This window comes from Castor canadensis, chromosome 3 (assembly GCF_047511655.1).
Source record: "Castor canadensis chromosome 3, mCasCan1.hap1v2, whole genome shotgun sequence".
NCBI classification, from domain to species: Eukaryota; Metazoa; Chordata; class Mammalia; order Rodentia; family Castoridae; genus Castor; species Castor canadensis.
Window position 1 is genome coordinate 19,118,745 of NC_133388.1, and position 20,534 is coordinate 19,139,278.

General features: G+C 43.1%; 1 protein-coding gene across 14 annotated transcripts in view; it reads left to right on the forward strand.

Moving 5' to 3' along the window:
- The window catches only part of Foxn3 (forkhead box N3), a 373,081-nt gene that overhangs the window by 205,186 nt on the left and 147,361 nt on the right, over positions 1 to 20,534 (forward strand). For all 14 annotated transcript variants that reach the window (XM_074067353.1, XM_020158930.2, XM_074067352.1 and 11 more), the window contains one exon: positions 7,771 to 7,883. In XM_074067353.1, coding sequence (XP_073923454.1) covers positions 7,771 to 7,883 — 113 coding nt within the window. The remainder of the gene's footprint in view (positions 1 to 7,770; positions 7,884 to 20,534) is intronic.

Consider the following 20,534-nt stretch of genomic DNA (forward strand, 5'->3'; position numbering starts at 1 on the left):
GGATCACAGTTACAGGAACATCATCAGTGACTGGCTGGAATTACCAGGGCGACCAGGTGCAGGGCCTGTCCTCCGCACCTGTCACTCCCAGACCTAGAGTGACACCAGGTTCACTGGGCTGGGGTCTTAAGTGAGAAGTCATTATTTCTCTTTGCCATTGCTCCTGACTTTGGGGGAAAACCCCACACTGTAGAGAGCAAGTTTAGACAAGTTGATGTTTCCAACAATGGAAACAGTCATGAGAGAATGTTTCTTTTTTTAATCTTCCACTTCTGAAATAATAATCAATTTTGTTTAGAAATGACAGAGATGTATCTAGAGAGAGTTTTCATAATCAGTGTTGGTCTTTTCCCCTCTCGCTTTCCTCTTTAATGTACTTGGCTAGTTCCTCAGATGGCTGTTTTCTTAATACTTTTGAAATTTTTTAAAAGCCTCCCCTGTGTCTTTAGACTATGAATGATAGAATTTTATTTTATTATTTTTATTTTATAGTACTGGGGTTTGAACTCAGGGCCTCATGATTGCTAAGCAGGCACTCTACCACTTGAGCCACTCTGCCAGCCCTGTTTTGTGTTGGGTATTTTTCAAGATAAGTTCTTATGAACTATTTGCCTGGGGCTGGCCTCAAACCATGATCCTCCTGATTGCTGCCTCTTGAGTAGCTAGGATTACAAGCGTGAGCCACTGGTGCCTGGCTCTGTCAGCTCTTTTCAAGTGTCTGTCACCTGACTTGCTTTCAAAGGAGGCCCCAAAAGCATCCTTGCCTTAGGCCCGTGGAAGTCTGGATTGAGGCCAGGGCATGAGTTTGTAGCAACAGGGAAACCTGTGGCTCTGAGAGTGTCAGTTCAGCCCCCTCCCCTTCCCAGTCCTCTGACTTCCCTCTCTCCCTCTTCTTTAAGGCCAACTTGGCTTTGAGGAGATGAGCAGGAACTGGGCCAGAGAACTGGGGGACCCTCTGTGATGGGTGTATAGGGGGCTGCAGTGGGGATCCCAGGAATTAGCTGGGTCCCCCTGGTGAAACAGACCTGGCCTGTTCTAGGAGAAGACTTCACGCCTGCCTTCCTTCCACATCCTGGGGACACCATGAATGTTGTGCACAGTAATAACATTATGCAAATGTCAGCTCCAGGCCCCCTCTCTAGAAAGCTCCATGTGTCATTTGCTGACAAGGAGCAGATCTTATCAGTTCCAACTTCCAGATGAGCCCAAGCACCCCCAAAAGCACAGGGACCTTGAGGCACAGACCTCCCAGCTAGGACACCCCTCCTTAATGGAATAGCAGCTGGAGGACAGACCTGTCCACGTCCAGGAAGAATGGGCAGCTTACAAATCCTTGGGGGCAAGGACCCAGTGGTGCCCAGGGGTCTGTGGTACAAGAACTCAAAGCACATGGCTTTCCTAAGGCCTCACGGTGGCTGGCTGTTCTGTTTTGCTCCTTCTATTTCCACTTCCATCTTAATGTGTCTGAAGTGGAATGCCTCCATTGGACCATGGAAAGTAATGGAAAACAAGTAGTCATATGTGACTTTTTTTTTTAAAGATGAAATTTGTATCATTTCACAGTTTGGTAAGTCCCTGCTCCATCAGAGCTGGGGCAATGTGTTTTGGAGTGCAGTATCAAGAGAAGTTGTTTATTTAGTATTTTTGTTACCTCCATAGTAACCAGAGCTAATATTTGCTGACCTGTAACTATGTGCCACACACAGTATTGTTTCACTTAATCCTCCCAGCAGTCTTGTGAAGCAGGGATTAGTATGTCCCTCCCATTTTATATAAGACTGGGAAACTGGAGCTCAGAGCAGTTGTGTACTTTGCTGAAAGTCACACAGCTGGTAAACTGAAATAAGACTGTTACACAGGTCTCTCTGACTCCAGTGTCCATGTCAATCATGGAAGGGCTACCCTTTGAAAACAAAGATGTGCTTCTCGCTGACTTTACAGAAAAATAGCCGTGGTGTATAACACATTCTCACAGCATAGATCAAATGGGCCTTTGTGATGATTTGGTCTCACTACCTGATGTACAGATCCAGGGAAGGAGAGCGAACTGCACATACAGTGATTTCAGTTGCATAGGTGTACGCCAAACAATGACATGAAGTTTGCTTTTTTTTGTTTTTGGTGGTACTGGGGTTTGAACTCTGGGCCTCACACTTGCTAGACAGGCGCTCTTACTGCTTCAACCACTTTGCCATGTTTTTTGTGTTGGGTATTTTCAAAATGGGGTCTCTCAGACTATTTTCCCAGATGGGCTTTGAACTGCAGTCCTGATCTCTACCTCCTAAGTAGCTAGGATTACAGGTATGAGCCACCAGTGCCCTGCTTATGAAGTAAAGTATTCTTATTATCAATGAATACCATTTGTGGCGCTGGAGTTTCAACTCAGCCTCAGACTTGCTAGGCAGGTATTCTACTACTTGAGCCATCCCACCAGTCCTTTGTGCATTGGTTATTTTTGAGATAAAGTCTCACTGCCTGGGCCATCCTAAACTGTGATCTTCTTTGTGCCTCCCTTCTGTAGCTGGAGATGACATGTGTACACACCATGCTTGGCCGTTGTTTGAGATGGGGTCTTGTGAACTTTTTGCCTGATCTGGCCTCAAACCATATCCTTCTGATCTCTGCCTCACGAGTAGCTAGGATTTTAGGAATGAGCCTCTATGTTCACTAGAGCCTGGCTCTGGACTATGTTCTTGTAAATAAGAATAATAAGCACAGCCATGGTTTCTTGTTTACATCCCTGCTGCAGTGGTAGAGCTGAGTTGTAATCACAGATACTGGAGGACCTCAAAGACAAAAATATTCCCTCTGGCTTTTTAAGAAAAAGTTTACCAACCCCTGTTATAGAGGAACCGGTTGATATTAAACCTTGAAAGCCAGACCACCTGAGGTCTACTTTTCATGTTCATGGGCCTTTGCTACAAAGGTTGGGGTCAGTGAGGACATAGCAGAGGGAAGACAGGTGAGTTTTTCAAACATCTTAATCAGTAGACTAATAGATGGACAGTCTCAAAAGTTATCTGTTCAACAGAGCACTGGGTTTCCCCTTCTCTAATCTTCCACCTAGTTAGTTACTCACACAAAACCTTTCTTTATCTTTTTTTCCTTCCCTGTCAGTTCCAATCCATTACCAGGTCCAACTGGCTTTCCAAAATGTGTCCTGAAGCTGCCCTCCTTCCTCTGCTTCCTCTGCCCTCACCTGAGCCAACGCCCTGTGGTCATCTCAGGCCTGGCTGCTGGACCACATCCCTGTAGGACCCTGGCCACTTCCACGCTGTTGATTCTGTGCACAGCAGCAACTTTCTCTTTGCTCACTTATCACTGTGTTTCCTCCCTGGCAGATAGCACTGTCTGTCATGATCTAGTTTATTTTTTTCCTTATCTGCTCACTGCCTTCTTTCCCGTTTAGAATCCAAGCTTCGTGAAAGCAGTCACCTTTTTGTATTGACTTTATTCACGGTCCTATCCTCCGTGGCGATGGGCGTGTAGCAGGTACCACAGGGATGAATGAGCCAATGAATGAGGGTAGACACTGTTGGAAATGTCCTCAGAAATGGAAAATGAGAAACATCAAGAGATATGGTTTCAAGTTCAGTGAGAATGCACACCTAGCTCCATTGAGTAGGGACCTGCCCATTGGCTCCATCCCCACGCACAGGCCCTGGCACCACAGAGTATGTCCTTCATGACTGCTAGAAGAGGACTTTATCCCTACAAGTGGTGACAAAAGAAACATCCCTGCCTGCCATTGTCCTAGACCAAGTTTGCCAAATGTTGTAGAGTCAGCTTCCCAGCAAGAAGTGCATGTTACTTTGTGGTCCGTCAAGGGCACTTCCATGTCCACATACATAGAAACTTCACATGCATCACTACGGATATTTGCCCAGACTCTTCTATTGTTGTGTTGTGTTCCCTTCAAACAACACTAGTGACTTATTACCTTGATTTCATACCCACAGGTGCATTATGGCCCATAGTTTGAACAATAGTGTTTAAAATACGTCACTTTTCCTCTGGAAGGGACACCAACATGAAGACAGATGGGAGACCCACCTGCTAAGTGCAACAGAGGAGCAAGTCTGCAGAGGTGGTCACTGGATTGAGACCTCTCCAGAGGAAAAATACATATACCTTTAGATGTTAATTTTAATTTCATTGTTGCTATTCTTTAGCAACTAATCACTTACGTCTTTAGACTAATCACTTATGCCTACAATATAGGCTTTTCTTGTTTTACCTTTGTTATCAGTTTTTGGGTTTTTTTAAATTATTGACAGTTGTTTACTATTCCTTGGTACTTCTTAATTTAAAAAAAAAAGAACCTATAAAAACTTGACCTCATTCTTATCTTGCTATTCATATTCCCACACTGTTTCTGAAGTTTTCTCTGGGGGTGTGAATTTTATATTTTTGTAAAATATTTACATATAGATACATCTAATAAAACATATACATACAATATATGTGTGTGCATATCATGAAAATGCATCTATAAATGAAGTTTTCTTTTATTATTTCAAATTCCTTAACACTTCATGGCACATGGCCCTCACAGTTATTTCAATTTACAAAAAAAAAAAGACAACACATTTTTGCCTTCAGATGAGATGTAGCTATTTCCATAAAAGCTCTGACTCTCAGACTTATTACACAACTGTAATCAAATTACATCCCTTCTCTTCCCTGCAAGGGAAGGATTCAGTGTAATTTTTCCTGGCCATAGAAACTTGAGCACCCAGTGTTCTGCACATTTCCATTTTAAAAGTTTTCAAGTAAACCTTGTTATTATTCCAAACTGTCACATGAAACTGAGGAGGAGGAGAAGGCTTAAGAAGGACGTACACTGCCAACCTCCTTCCCGCCCCCCCCTCCACTCCCCACTTCCCCCAGGGCAAGCCTCTGGAAGATCATGGAGGCATTCCTAGGGTCCCCATGGGTGCATCCCCAAGAAACCTTCTGTTTGTTTTTTTCTCTTTGGAATGCCAGCAATTCTAAGTATCAGATATATTGAAATCTAAGTCTGTCTGGTCAGTAAAAAAAATACCAGCAACTCCATACCCCTCTGAACAGATCAAGGTGGGAACCATTTCTTATGATCCAAATCCTGAGCACATGTCTCCAATGAATGAGTACTGGGAGTGGCCACATGTACCAACCAGATTTGGAAACCTCAGCTCTGTGATCACAGTGTTAAGACCTGGGCACAAGGAAAATTCTAGAAGCTGTGTTATCAGTCGGGGATGCTGGCTTCCAGAGCAAGGGAGAAGTAGCCAGTGCCTGATGTGGGGTGCATAGGAGACAGTGACGAAATTAAAGTTATGGGAGAAGTCTTAGAAGGTTGAGAAGCTCATCAGACAATTGCTCAGCTAAGACCGCCAGCGTGAGAGAGCAGACAGCCATTTTATTCTCACTTCTGGTGGTCTTCAGTTTGCCAGAAGCCCTTCCTATGGCCACTGTTGGAACTGGAAGTACATCAGATTTGATGCCATGAAACAATGTCTTTCTTCTGTCACATAGGAGACATTCATGATGCCACCTGCCATTTATTGAGGTACGGCCTCTGTGCTGGGTGCTTCCTACCACATTGTCTCTGGGCCTTGCACCTGTGTCTGTTTCATAAGTGAAATAAACCAGGAAGCCAAGACTTTGTGTGGCATGGCAGTTTGTCCATGGCTACATGGGAATAGCTGGGTGGCTCCAGACCACTTCCTAACTGTTTCTCAGCCTGCCTCTCTGCACCTGGAGTCCTTAGCGTGTGAATGTCTTGCACAGATTTGAGGTTTATTCCTTTGAGTTTTTAAACAGTAGTCTACAGAGTAAATAAGATACTTGAATCAGGTTTAGAAGAAACCGCATTCTTGGCTTATGGTTATTTACCTGAGAAGACCAGTTGGCCTTCAATGCTTTGTCCTGGGTTTTTGATGTAAGACAAACCACCCGTTCTGAAAGCACCGAGGTGAAATCAAAAGCCAGTATGCTCTCAGCACCTGAGAGCATATCAAATTGATGGAAAAGTTTGGGTTGTGTGTCTGCTATGGCCCTCTGAGTAGCCTAGATCTGGCTTGTGTGGGGACCAGAAGGCAGGTCCTTTGGCCTGGGGCCCTATGGGGAACCTTGATGATGGGGTCAGGCTTTGGTTGATGGTAGTAGCCAAATTTGGTAGTTCCTGTTTCTTCCTGCCCTCCCCTGTACCTCTCCATTCCTTACCTGTTGGCTGGCTGTCTTCTTTGCTCCATACCTTTTCCCCAGGAGAAGGTTGAGGATCAGCACGTCTGTCTGCTAGAAAGTCTCATCAGAGTTCCTGAACTATCTCAGACTTGACAATGTGTTCAGGAAAGGGAAGGCCACATGGAACCCTGAATTTTCCAGAGTTGAAGTTTTTCAGGTCTTTAAACTTCTAACTGTTTAAGCTGAGCACAGTGATGTGTACTGGAGACCCCGCCACCTGACTAAGATTTGCACTTGGGGCTAGGTGACTGAGGTGGCCCCAGGTGCAGCCTCTGACCACAGTTTTGTGTCATCCTCTCCCCTTCCCCGTTCCCACGACACCAGAAGCAGTTCATTCTGGTTGCCCACTTTCTGCTGTTACTGTTCATGGGCGCTGTGAGTAAATTAAGTTTGTAAGAAAGCTATTTTAGAGTTCTTTCAAGAGTTTAGGAGTAACTGAGGTTCCGTGCTCCTTCAGTGGGATTTTCTTGGACTTTTCCCTCCCTCTGTTAGTTGAACTGTTTTGTGTTTGCTTTCTAAATGTTGGAAGACAAACATGTCTTCCTTGGAGTACAATGATTTGAAAATAAAGAGCTGTAGCTAAAAGCAAGGAGTGGGTGTGGGTTTAGGTAATTTAACTTCTTTTCTTTCCAAATCGGTAAATATTTACAGATGACCTTATCAAAGAGTTTGGGTACATTTGGTCACTTAAAAGCATGCAGAGAGCAAGCAACTGCCTTAGGCCTGCTGCCAGCTCCAGTGGGCCTCAGAGGAAGTTCAGGCTTCTTTAAAAATATGCTGACCACAGACCAAAGGCCTCCAACCAGCCCAAAAGTGGGCCTCAGAGGAAGCTTCTCACCTCCTGTGGAACCGCTTTAGAAAATTTGCATTTTAAAGTTTGACTTCTAAAGATTCAACTCTAACTGGCTGGAACACCGTGCTGTGAACTAAGGAATTCAAAGAGTAAATAGTGGATTCTGGCTTAGGTTTACCATTGTGGCCTGAGATCTTTTGTTTCTTGGGGACCATAATTACAGAATTCCATTCCAAACAGAAAACTTGCTTTTGTGAGCAAGTTGTGTGGTGGGGGAAAAGAGTGGATTACTGTTCCCTTTTTGTAAAGTGGTGCCAATGTAATGTGGTTTAAAAATGTAACTGTAATGTTTTGAGCAGAGATAGAATTTTGAGGGTATCTGAGCCTTCTTATTCCTTCAGCATTGGAAATTTGACAAAATTAAAGATTTTTATAGGAGCACAAATGTCTTCTTCAAATTTGACACTGAAAAATAATAGAGGATTCTCATCTTTGGGATACTTGGATATGAAGATTATCCTATCAGCATAATCTGATAATGACGTGTTCATGTGGTCTATCAGAATTTAACAGGATAGAATGATGGGTATTTTATGGTGAGCTACTGTCAGAGTACAATACTTAAGTCTGGCACACAGTCAACAAATGAGAAGCTTTTAAAAATAACTATGGTTGCAGTTATATATCAACTTACTGCAAAATACTTGCTACTTTTGTTTAACTCTTTTGTATCTTCATTTCCTTTGCAGAGTATTGGGAAAGGGTCGTTGTGGTGCATAGACCCAGAGTACAGACAAAATCTAATTCAGGCTTTGAAAAAGACACCTTACCACCCACCTCCCACTCCTCAGGCATATCAAAGGTAAGCAATTCATACTTTTTTTTTTTTTTTGGTGCACTGCAATTGCATTATTTTGGCAGAGACAGGTGCTGAAACTAATTTAATAGGTTGTATGAAATTTTAAAAATAACTGCAGAAGATGAGTTCGGTCCCCAGCACCGGAAAAAAAAGGAAAAAAAAAAAAAAAACTGCAGAAGAAATGAGAAAGAAATTGTGTGTTCTTAGGAGGCGTTTTCATTGTTGTATCCCCCCCTTCCTTACCGCTTCTGCTGCTTTGGAGGAATGCGTTTCCAAAAGGCTTCATGGAGGGTAGAATGATGTCTTCTTGGTAGAAACATTTACAAAGAAAAGTTGACAGCTTTCATAACCCTGGATGTCATGTTTTGTTGGGAAATACAGACAGAAGTGAGTCAGGCAAGCAATCCTGTCTTCCCATAGCCTGGCCAGTGTCTACAGATGTTGAGAGAAAGCTCACTCAGTTGTTGTCATTTCTGTCGCCATGTGGACGGCTCCTGAGTGATGGTTTTGTTGTGGTTACTCAATGTTTGCCTCTTCAAAAACAACAGAGAACAATGGCGACCTTTGCCCTCCTCGTTGTGTAAATTTGGAGTGAAGGGTTCAATAGCTTGTTACTTGTTAAGAAAGTGTGTTGATGTTAGATTCCAAGAAAGAGTCATATAACACAGGACTGGATTTTGAAAGGAATTTTTCTCTCTACGTGGTGCTTGGATTTGAACCATATCCGGCACCTTACAAAACTTTTAAGACATACAGAAATTTTTCTATTGTAACTACCCAATTAAGAGAAATTATCCTTGGAGTACAAGTTGATGTTAATTGGGGATGTCCTGTTGTCAAAGATTTCAGGAGTTTTCTAGTCTCCTTCTTGCGGATCCTGTTCCTAGTCTGACGTGTGTTCTGTAGGAGGGAATGCAGAGTGACCTCTGAAATGGCATTAATGAAGTTCCCGGGCATCTCATTCAGAAGCATTCCATCATAGGCCCCAGACAATCAGTCTTCAGCATAAGACGGGGAGGAACAGCTGGGCTTTCTGAGAAGACTGCTGTATGTCTGCCTTTGCTAGGCGATTAGCGTGATGGTAGCCATAGCAACTGGAGCATCTCCATAGTAACGCGTAGCCGAGACAGGTGCAGTTGCATCACAAGGCTGTTTGTTGCCTGGCAAAAGGACAGGCCATTAGTACTTAGATATACGCTGTTGCCTTAGAAACAAATAACCCTACATAGTAACTACAGTTGGTTTGCAAGCTTTGAAACAAAAAATGGTTGTAACAGCTTTTGTCTGTGTTCATAAAAATCAATGGAAGCATACTTTATTTGAAATGACAACTTGAGGTCATACAACTGTAGGAGATAAAATGGGATTTTCCAAAGCAGTCCAGCTGACATTGTAGAAATGTCCAGAAAGACAGAGCCATGTGCTTGGTTTTTTCCTTGTGACTGTGGCCATTCCCCAAATGGAAGAGAACCAGGATTGGAGTGGAGGCTTGTTAATGCAAAGGGTTTTGAGAGACACACACTAATCATTGAAATAGTTCCCAAATCCTCATGTTTATTTGTCGTTTTACTCCTCCAGAGCTTCTGGAATATATGGCACTTGCTTGTCCAGTTGATATCTTGGAAGTATTTCATAGCCTTGATTCTTGCAAGTTAAGAACATAAATGTTATTCACTGGGTTATATCATTGGTTCATTTAGGCTAATATTTTGTTGCCAAATGTGACCCCAAAGATTATAGCAGAGCTCAGGGGATTGCAAGAAGAATGAATACTCAGGCAAGAGGTGTTCTGAACTGGCCTTAGCCTAATGACTTCATTTGATTTTTTTAATATAGGCATAAAAATGCACATGAACTGGAGCTTTTATAGTGAAAATAATTTTCAGGTGAATACTGCAGATCCCGCTTTATTCCTTTTCTCCCAGTTGACTGAGGGGGGGAATGTTTCCTCACCTTGTAGATTTCACCTCCGTCAAGGTCATTGGATACTGAGTAAGATGACAGATGTAAGCACCTCGCTTTTTCCTTCCTGGTGACTGTCATGCCTTGGTCTGAAAGCCTAGAGTTTGCTTCAGGATCCTCTAGTGTGTGAACTTGTCCTAAAGCTACTAAATAGTGGATGACTGTATGATATTTCTGTGGTTTCCATGTTCAGCTCATTTTAAGGCACTGGGCCACTTGTTGCTGTGACTCTGGCAAGATGGAAGTAGAACAAGGTGAGTCATTAAACAGGGACCAAAAAAAAAATGCTGAACTGACGTGATCTGGCTGGGTCCACAGTGGTGCAGGGAAGCACCTGCCAGCCCCTTGTGGCATCACTGTGAAGGGCACCTGAGAAATGGTTGGTTTCAGTGTGCTGGCACTTAGCATGATGAAGGAGGTGGCGATTACACTAGACGGGTGGCTATTGCTAGTGCTTGCAGGTGTGCTTGGCAGTAATGCTGAATGGAGCTGCAGGTGGCTAGAAACTGCCGGGAAAATGTGGCATTGCAAACACTGCCCCGACCTTGTTCACGTCCATGCACAACCCTAAATAGTGCAATACATAGACTCATGCCTCTGTTTTCCAATATGCCCTTTCAGATGGTTTTTAAGATACTCCTCCACACCTACTTTCTTTGTTTTTTTAATACCAAATTTATGAGTAGTTTTTAATTGAAATACGGAGAGCTTAGTGACATTGGCCCTTGTGTTAGTTTCCTTGAGTGGCCATAACAAAGTACCACGGTGGACTGGCTTAAAATAATAAGAATGTATTGCCTTGTGGTTCTGGAAGCTAGAAGTCTGAGGTCAAGGGGTCAGCAGGGCTGGTCCCTCCTGAGGCTGTGGGGAGAGTCTATTCCATGCCTCTCCCTGGCAGCTGGTGGCTGGCTGGCAATCTTTGGCACTCCTTGGCTTCTAGAAACTTCTAGAAGCTTCACTCTGATGGCTGCCTCTGTCCTCACATGGCATTTTCTCTGTATGCTCTCTCTAAACTTTTCTTTCTTAGAAAGACACTGGTCATATTGAATTAGGGGCCCACTTTATTCCAGTGAGACCTCATTTTAACTTCTCCAATGACCCAATTCTCAAGTAAAGTCACATTCTGAGGTACCAGGGACTGGAACTTTGACATAGGAATTTTAGGGAGACAAAATTCAATACTTAGTAGTCTCCAACCCCTTATTAAAGTCAGGCATTTTGCTGGCAAAAACATGGAGAAGCAGAAAGGTAAGTCAGTGTTCAAAACACAAAATGAAGAACGTGAGAGCTATCCTGAAATTGCTCCCATCAGCCGAACTGGGACAATTGGACCAATGAAATAAATAATGTCACTCAAAGTAACAAAACAAGTATCTGTCAGCCCATGGAGATATAAACGAATGAGTAAATAAATGAGAGGCAAACTTCCCATAGAGAAGAATTCCGAGTAATTTATGTGTACATTCCTCCTTTGAGCATAATTCTTATTCCTGGGTGGCTGTACTTAATGAGTTGCCTGCAGAAGTGGAGTGTAGAAAGGGGTTGAGAAGGAAGTTTATAGTGGAAAAACCTGGCAAACACTATCTGCCTATCAAAGCTAACGTCATCAGGGATGGGAAGTTGATAGCTGATACCTTTAATGCGATGTCATGAACTTGGCTGTTCTCCTCTGTGGTTGTGTTAGTTTAATGTCTGTCTCTGTGACAAATAGCTAGTAAGTTAACTTGAGATAAATCAACTTGAAAGGAAGAGGTTTCAGTCTGTGTTTACCCCGCCCCATTGCTTCGGACCTGTGTACATCATGGAGGGAGTGTGTAGTGGCAGCTGCAAAGCAGAGGGAAAGAGGAAGGGCAGGGCTAGGGCCCAGTGACTTAACTTCCTTTCACTAGGCCCCACCCCAAAAGGTTCCACCACCTTTTGAGGAGACTTTGGCCAGTGACCAAGCTAAAGCTTATCGGTCTTTGAGGGACATGTAAGATCCAAACAGTAGTCTTCCTTCCCCAAACCTATAACCTTATTCTAATCACAGGGAAAACATGAAACAACGGTTTTGTCCTCCAGGGAGGACATTCTACCAAATGCCTGACTAACATTCTGCAAAAGTGTTGAAGTCATTAGAAACCAGGGAAGTCTGAGGAACCTATGGACTGTAAAAGGCGTAAGAGACGTGGATGACTACGTGCAGTTGAACAGGGATCCTGGAGCAGAAGAATGGACATTAGAGAAAAGGGGAAAGGTGAATAAATGTGCAATTTAGTTAAAAGTAATGTGCTAGTGTTGATTCCTTAGTTCTGACAGGGTGCTGTCATAGTAGTGTGACATTAACATCCAAGAACGTGAATGGAGGGCATAAGGCAACTCCCTATGCTATCTTCGTAACTTTGTAACTGTCTGTTTAAACAAACAACACAAGAAAGGCAGTTCTGCAAATACAGATTGATTGAGTTTACTAGGTATCTCCATTTTAAATACCCAAATTATTTTTGATATATGAGAAGCAAAAGTCACTGCCACACTGAGAGTAGCCTGCCTATGCTTACGTCTCTGTCGTGTTACAATACATCCAAATTGCTGATGGGCAAGGGGTCTTGCCTTCACCCACTCTTTGTGGGATCTGCCGAGCCACATAAGAGGTGTCACAGTGATTTTGGGCACCACAACTATTGGAACTTGGGTTTTGTGAAGTGGGGCTCAGCTTTGTAGGGAACTGAGCTTTAAGCTCAGAGAACTAAGGCCAAGTCAGCTTGTGGAAGGACCTTTGCCAAGGCCAGCTGTGGGCTTCAGAACACAGATCCGGAAAGAGGGGGGCCCTGGGATGCTATTTTTGGGTGTCTTGCCTATATACCTCTTTAGAAAAGTCCAGTGAGCCATTTTAATCTGTAGCATGGTGCCTATGCCCTTCCTTCGTAGGCATGGACTTCCTCATTAAAGAATCCCCATGTTTGACTTGCTTTTGATGGACAGTGTCGAAGTACTTTCTGATTTTATACTCCAGTTTGTATTTACATCAATTTTGATGACCTTTCTTCATGTCTGATAGCTAAATAAAAAGATAGTTCCCCAGTGCCGACTCCTTCTAGCTTTTGTGATTTTGACGCTTTATAGTAAAGCCTTTAAATGTTGTAAGTACTAATTTTAATACCCTGCAAATTGTGCATGCTTATGAAGGCAGGTCATTATAAAAAGTTGTGTCTGTGTGGGGCTTGTGTAATATTTTTACTGGGATAGGCACTAATCCAAAATCAGTTTACGGAACAACATTTTAATTCTCCCTCGCCATGGGTGAGGAACAGGTCGTGTGATTCATCAAACAGCATGGTTTACAGAGTTTCCTGGATGATCAGATTTTAGAGAAAGGAAATTCTCATTTGGAGCCAGAGCCAGTATAGCTTTGTGGGGTTTTCTTGGTAGAGCCAAAGTAATCCTAGCCTCCCAGGTCTGAGTGATGGATCGGTCGTGCTTGGACTTTCTAAGTGCACAAAAATCTCTATTGAGGGGTCTTTTGTGACTTAGTATGCCTCCCATTTTTTTGTTAAAAAAAACTTCACTGTAAAAATAATGACATATTCTATAGTTTGTTTTAATGTATTATGGCTTAATATGTACGAAATTAGAAAAATCTGGGAGCCTTATTTGATGATCTAAGTCTACAGATTTACTTTTTGGATGACTTTTTTTAAAATTTGCAAAACATTGCAAGAAAGTTTCTTTTGCTCTCCCCTTTTTTTTTTAATTAAAAAAACAGACATTTAAACTTATCAATTAGCACTTTATGTTTCTCTTGTTTCTTTGGAGCAATTTAATGAGTCACAAAAATTGCTAGGGGCCTCTCCAAAGGTTTCAGCCTTTTCAATATTGAAGTACTTAATGAAAATGGTTTTTTATTGCTGACTCAGCAAAAGGTTTTTATTTTGTTCGACTTGCTACCCTGCTCGTGTAATTTGTCTGTGTAATTCTTTAAATTTCTACATAGAATAATACTGCTGAGAGTATAGAAGTTGTACAGTGATCACTGCATACTTACATTAACTAATTCAGTAGTCTTTTGCGGGGGAGAGTGTTCGAGGGATTGAATCCAGGGCCTCTTAGGTAAATAGTGCTGTGTCAAAAGTGAGGATGGCATGTCCCATCGGGAAGTGCCTGGGAAAGAGGCAGGAAGATACACAGGTGTCTGGGGGAACTCATCCTTTTAGACAATTAAAAGATTAGTAAATCCTTAAAATGTTAAGCTTGTTAACATAACAGTGTGAATTCCTCCACTCAGAATTCTGAATTCGCACACAGCCAAGAATAGCTTCATTGCTTGGATAGGATCCCATAATTTTTTAATTTATAAGACATCTTTTCATTCTCGCTTCCCAGTGTTGTGCATTTAATAGTTGGCAGAAGAGCTGCAAAACTACAATAAAATTGGTTTTCACTTGCATCGAAGGAGTTTAATTGTTAGATCGTGTGTCATGGCATGTTTTAATTCAGCTAAACACAAAGAAAGATCCCGAGGACCTAGACTAGTTGCACCATTGTTACACTTGCATTGCACTGGGGACAATGTATCTAATGGCAACCACAGGTTTTTGGTTTTATTTTTTTTGAATGCTTTTCATATTTAATAGACATTTGTGTAAGTTTTATTTAAAATGGTGAGGTATTATATATTTGAATAATTATGTTTAAACTAACTTTTTTGCTTAATTTTCAAGAGTATTAAAAAATCAGTCGAAGCTTTGTTGTGCTAAATTTGTAGAAGAGTGTGCAAAATGGAGGTGATAAAATATCAGATTGAATGACAGATCTCATTTACAAATACATATTTGGTCAGTAAAATTGAAGGGCATGGATAATAGAAACATCTTTAGTTATTGGGGACACTTTTTTTTAATACAACGTCCATTTATAGTACAAGCTTTAAAATCCATTAGTTGGCTATAATTTTATTTTCATATCAAATTATATTATCTGTTGACTTCCATTATATTTTCTGAGTTGGTCTCATAGCATAGCTTTGATCTCAGCATTTTTGCCTTTGGTGTGCTGGCCATTGTACATTTAATTCTCATCCAATCCTACATTATTTTATTTAAATGGAAAACAGCCCGTGTTATCTTTGAGCACTTCTGTACAAGGTGGATCTCATGAATATTGGGCTCAGTCATTCCATTTCGTCCTGTTTTCACACTCACTTCGAAAGTGGAATGGTTAAGCAGAAAGGCTGGTGATACCGTTTTACTCAGGTACTGAATAAAACTCCTGGCCCACGTAGAGTGACTTTGTCATCTTCTGTGCTCTTGTGTATTTTCATAGCAGAAGGGTGAGGATCAATTTCTGTTTATTTAACTCCCAAGGTGGGAAACACAGAGGTTCTTTGTTTCTGATAGGAATGAGAAGAAAGTTGAGGTGTTGACGGACCCAGTAGGGGTCTGGAGTCTTTTCCGATTTGCTTGTGTTACCTTTGCTTCTCCAGACAGCCAGCTGAGAGACTGGCAGGTTGTGGACCACAGCATCACAAGGTTTTTTTTAGAAGGAGGAAAATCTGTGCAAAGAAGAGCCGGCCTGCATTCTGTACAATTGTCATCCCCCTCACCTCTTCAGAGGGGGAGAAATTGGTCTGTGTGTTAGAAATATGAAAGAGCTGTTTAAAAGGCATGAAATGAATGATGACCAGCATAGAAAGCATCAGGCAGCATTTTCTTTGTTTTGCTGCAGTGTGAAATGACAAACTTTTCATCACAATAAAAAATATAAACCCATCACTGCCTTATCTCTTCTTCTCCTTTCTCCAACTTGTGGTTACATGAACTATTTCTGGATTTTATAGTTATAAAAAGAGGAGGATTAAGAAGTAGAGGTATAGTGAGATGGGATGATGGAACCCATTGTTGATAAAAGATTTGGGGAAGGTAGAATAAGAGGAGGATTAGTTTACTGTTAGTGTGTCAGCAGTGAGTTAGGTTGGTCAAGATGGTACTGTAGGGACTGAGTGTGGTGGTGGTACACAGCTGTAATCCCAGTTACTTGGGAGGCAGAGATAGGTGGGGCACAGTTTAAGGACAGCTTGGGCAAAAAGTTACTGAGACTCTATCTCAAAAAACAAGCCAGGCATAGTGGTTTGTGTCTTTAATCTCAGCTACACAAGAGAAGGCAGTAGGGTCTGAGGCTGGCCCCAAGCAAAAGTATAAGACCCTATCTCACAAAAACAACTAAAGCAAAAAGGACTGGGCTTATGGCTCAAGTGATAGAACACTTGCCAAGCAAGTGCAAGGTCCTGAGTTCAAACCCCAGTAGTAGGTAGTATTAATAAAAGGGAAGGATTTGATGTGCTGACCACTCATTTCCACAGTCAGTGTGATCAGGTCTAGGAAGTTTCTCTCCAGGTGGGAGGGGCACCTTGAGAGAGTGATCAGCTGGCAGGGGCTCTGTGTATCACTGGGAATGTGTAACTGGGAGAAGAACCTTAAGGTGAATATACTAGCCATCTGCACTGTCAGCCAAGGGGAGGATTTGGATCCAAGTGGTACAAGTTACAGAAAGAAAGACTTGAGTTCGACTCTAGATCGATCTCCAGCAGGGTAGCCACATACCAGAAGCTAGGTGAGTGCTTTGCCTGAAGGGTGGACGGACACATGAAAAAGGTAGAACAGGCCACAGTGGGTATGCTGGTCAAGACCAGACAGCCAGCTGCCTCGGCGGTCCTTTTCCCTTCCAGGGATGCTGAGCTCCCAGCAGTGGGTGTGACATGGTGTTGGCAGTTCTCCAAGCCCACAGTGTAAGGTGCAAACAAAACACTGGGGAGCCAGTGTGTCCTTGTTACCCAGAAGTCCGAGGTCAGTGTCTTCTCTTGAAATAAAGTCCCCATTTCCTGCTCATGGTGGGACTAATGTAGCTACTGTTCCTTCTATGACATCCAGCTTTGATCCATGCCCTGCAGTCACCTCCCTTGCTTTGGTGACACTTCTTTGCATTTCCTTCCATGTGAATAAAATGATCACTGCAATGTTTTGCCAAGCAGAAGATCATTTCCAAAAGCTGTCCATCAAGTCACCCAGACCTCCCTCTATTGTTCCCTCACTGAATTGATGAGAACAACACCCACCCTTTGTAGAAATCTCTCAGAGGAGGCAAACTGGCATCCTGGTTCTGTAAAATCGGATGTTTTTTGGCCAGCGTCTCTCTCTGATCACATTCGGAACCTTTTGTTTCTCTGTGGCCAAGTTCTTGTTGTGTTATTTGTCAAACCATCTTTGAGACTCTGCCACACGTATGAAAGGTGCGGAAGGAGTGTGAGAAGGATCAGAAATTTCACACACGTTGCTAGCCTCTGCCAATCTTCAAGTCATTGGAGAAAACACCCATAAACCATTAGATGCATTTTTTTAATCCCTGTCTTTTGAGATCAGGTTGCTTAATCACAGTAGTTCAAGTTGAGACGTGTACATGGTGTGTTTACTTTCGGATGGAAAGTTTTGGTAGAAGTCTGTTTACCAGGTGCTGTGCTACCTACCCACCCTTGTCCCCCTAATGAACCTAGTACCCCTCCACCCCCCCAACACCTGGTGTTCTGTAAGAATAAAAGTGAAAGGAAAAAACATTCAGGGAAAAGTCAACTAAATTTTAGTGACTTTTTCTACTTCTTTTTTCTGCCTCCTCCTCTTCCTCTCCTCCTTCTCCCTTCTTCCTACTCTTCCTCTCTTCTCCTTTTGTCTCCTTCCTCTGCCCTTTTTCCTCTCCAGTCGTGGGGCTTCTGAGTGAAAGGAATTTAAAAAAACAAAACTATAAGGAGAGCAGTTTCTTTTCGGTTAAAATTGCTCCCCGCCCTCTTTTCCTTTAATAGTTTTGGAGAAACTGAGGCACATAGATTCTCCTCCCTTCCCCCCCACTTTTCCTGAAGTCGCCACTCTGGCCTCGGTGCATGTGTTCAGCCCATGGTCCCCTGACCAGCCTCGCCTCCATCTGTACTTGCTGTGGAGCTGACCCAGGTTGGCCCTGTAGGTGAACTCAGCATCTGCGACATCCTCAGGAGGAAGGACCCAGTGGGCAAGCAGTGAAGAAGCAGAAAAATTACAAAAGACATGAAGATGCCAAACTGTGAAAGGGTGACTCTAGCTTCCCCAGCTCCCACCCCAGTCCTGCCCCTTAGAAGACCTGTCTCCTGTGAATTTGGTAGCCTTGGCCAGTCATTCTGCCTCCCTGGTATATGATGGGCCAGAACTAGAGAGGTCTGTGTACCCACCCTCACCCCTCACCCCATGCAGACCGGGACTGGAGGATCTTGGGCTCCCTCCCAGCTCCTGCAGGCCATCCTCCACCATAGTAGGTGGAGAGCACCTACTATGTAGAGCACCTACTGCACATAGTAGGTGCAGAGCAAGTCTCAGAAAGAGACTCTGGCTTAGAACCTAGCTGTGTGGCTTTGGGCAAGCTCCCCAAACTCGCTGTCTCTCCCTTTTGTCATTCCTGTTGTACCTTAAGAATACCTCTCTCCCAAAAGTACTTTAGGGATTATTAAATTAAGTAAAATGATATATCTACTGCTTAGCACTTGTGCCTTGCCCCTGGAAAAGTGACAAATTTGATTCCTCATCATTACCACACTCTTTTGATAATTGTGTAGTCTTGTTTTTGCCTACACTGCATACCAATTTGGCCCTCGTGTATATGGTTTTGCATAGCAAAGTATCTTTTTATGTTTTAAATTCTGTGCTCTTTCCTGGATTTAAGATCTGTGGAAACCAGGCCTCTTTTGCAAGCTCTGTCTCTCTTCCTGGCCTTTATACAGAATTTTGTACAGATGACTGTCAGGACAACTAGCACAGATTAAGAGAATAGTGCTAACTAGCTGTGCAGAGATACCAGAGGTAGCTGTGATCCTTGGCCTTTTCCAGCTACAAGTTCTGGGGTGTTTGGAGAGGGAGAGGGAAGCCCTGCTCTGTGTCTCTTATCCTCCCTCCTTTCCTCCCTCCCTCCCTCCCTCCTTCTCAGAGCTTTGTGCTTACAAAGCAAGCACTCTACCATTGAGCCACACCTAAAGTCCATTTTGCTGTGGTTGTTTTGGAGATGGGATCTCTTGAACTATTTGCTGGGGCTGGCCTCAAGCTGCAGTCCTCCTAATCTCAACCTCCAAAGTAGCTAGGATTACAGGCTTGAGCCGCCAGCTTCTGGCCTCTGTGTCTTTTTTCTGAAGGTAGTTTAACAATTTTGCACTGGTGGGGTGCCTGCCTTCTACCTCCTTTCCCATCTGTGTGCCCTGGGCATGCACAAAGCCTGACTGTTTGGACCTGGTCATTTCTGAAACCTAGGACACCAGGCTGTCTTGGGGGAAGGTTCTAGATTCCAGGCTGTTGACTCCAAGACACCAAATATTGTCAGAGGACTAAACATTTTGCAGCTGCCATAGAAAATGCAAATCTGCTTAAGGTGATGCAGACCAGGAAAGGCTCCAGCTTTGAAAGGAAGCCTCCCTGGGCCATATCTGTGAAGGACACGGGCACTTGAAAGCTAAGGCCTGGAGCTCTGGCCCTCCTCATAATGGGAAAAGTTTCCATCCAGGCCAGCCAAACAGGCAATTGTGTTCTTTCTGTACCAGCTACATAATCCTGCTTAAATCTCTTGGCAGTAATTCATTAGGGTTTTTATTTTTGATTTTTTTTTTTATTACCTACATTCTTTTCTTCTTTGATGAGAACAAAGCTGGCTCCTCCCTGCTCCCAGTCTTACTTTCATCCCTTAGGAGAAGTCCCCAAATGGTGACCTTCCCTACCTGCTAACAGAGGAAGGACTCATTCTTTGTACTTTAAAATCCACGGTGCTGCAGACCTTGGATTCAGCTGCAGGTCTCCTGGCCGCATCCCCTGTCCTGACTACCCAAGACCCCCTTGCCTGAATAGCAGCCTGTTAGTAGAGTGTTCCTGAGAAAGGAAGGATTGGCCATATGGTAACGCCAGTGGAATTTTATTCTTATTAGAGTCCTTTGAAGTTGCCTCTTTCTGATACCACCCCTCTTGCCCTCAGCTCTTAGATGTGGCATGTTCTGTCATTAGGGTTGTTGAAGTCAAAGAGGAAAACCAACAGAATTTCTCTAATACAACTCTTTGATGTCAAGTAAAACAAAAATCTATTTCTACCTGATAGTCTAGAGTGCTAAGAAATGAACTATCAAAGTAAGCTCTATAGCACTGTAGGATTGTCAAGAATTTTAAACTTACTTCATCGTCCCTGCTTTGGACCCTAAACCATTCTGGATTTGGTCTGGGCAGTAGGCAACTAAGTATTTCTTAAACACTTACTATGCGCCACGCTTGGTACAGCAGGTGCCATCGATGCTTTCCCCCTGAATTTGTGTAAGAATCTGGTAGGATAGATTTTATTGCTGTTTTACATTTGAGAGACTGAGGATGAAGAGGAGTGATACCCTGCCTTGCAAATGGCTGAGCTGGGACCTGAGTCAGCCTGATGTCACTGTTCTGACTACAGAGTCTGAGCTCTTTCGTAACATTCTTCAGTATCTAAAAGTTGAACAGCTAGGCAAGCCTTGGGAAGGAAGAGTGGCATACCACTTCTTCAAAGGCACTTTAGGCTTTGTAGCATAATGGGAGAAGAGAAGGGAGCGAGAGATCCAGCCGTTGAAGATGGACACTTGAAACTGGGAATGGAGACCATGGAACAAATAATTGGGAGGCAGATCCATGGATGATGTTG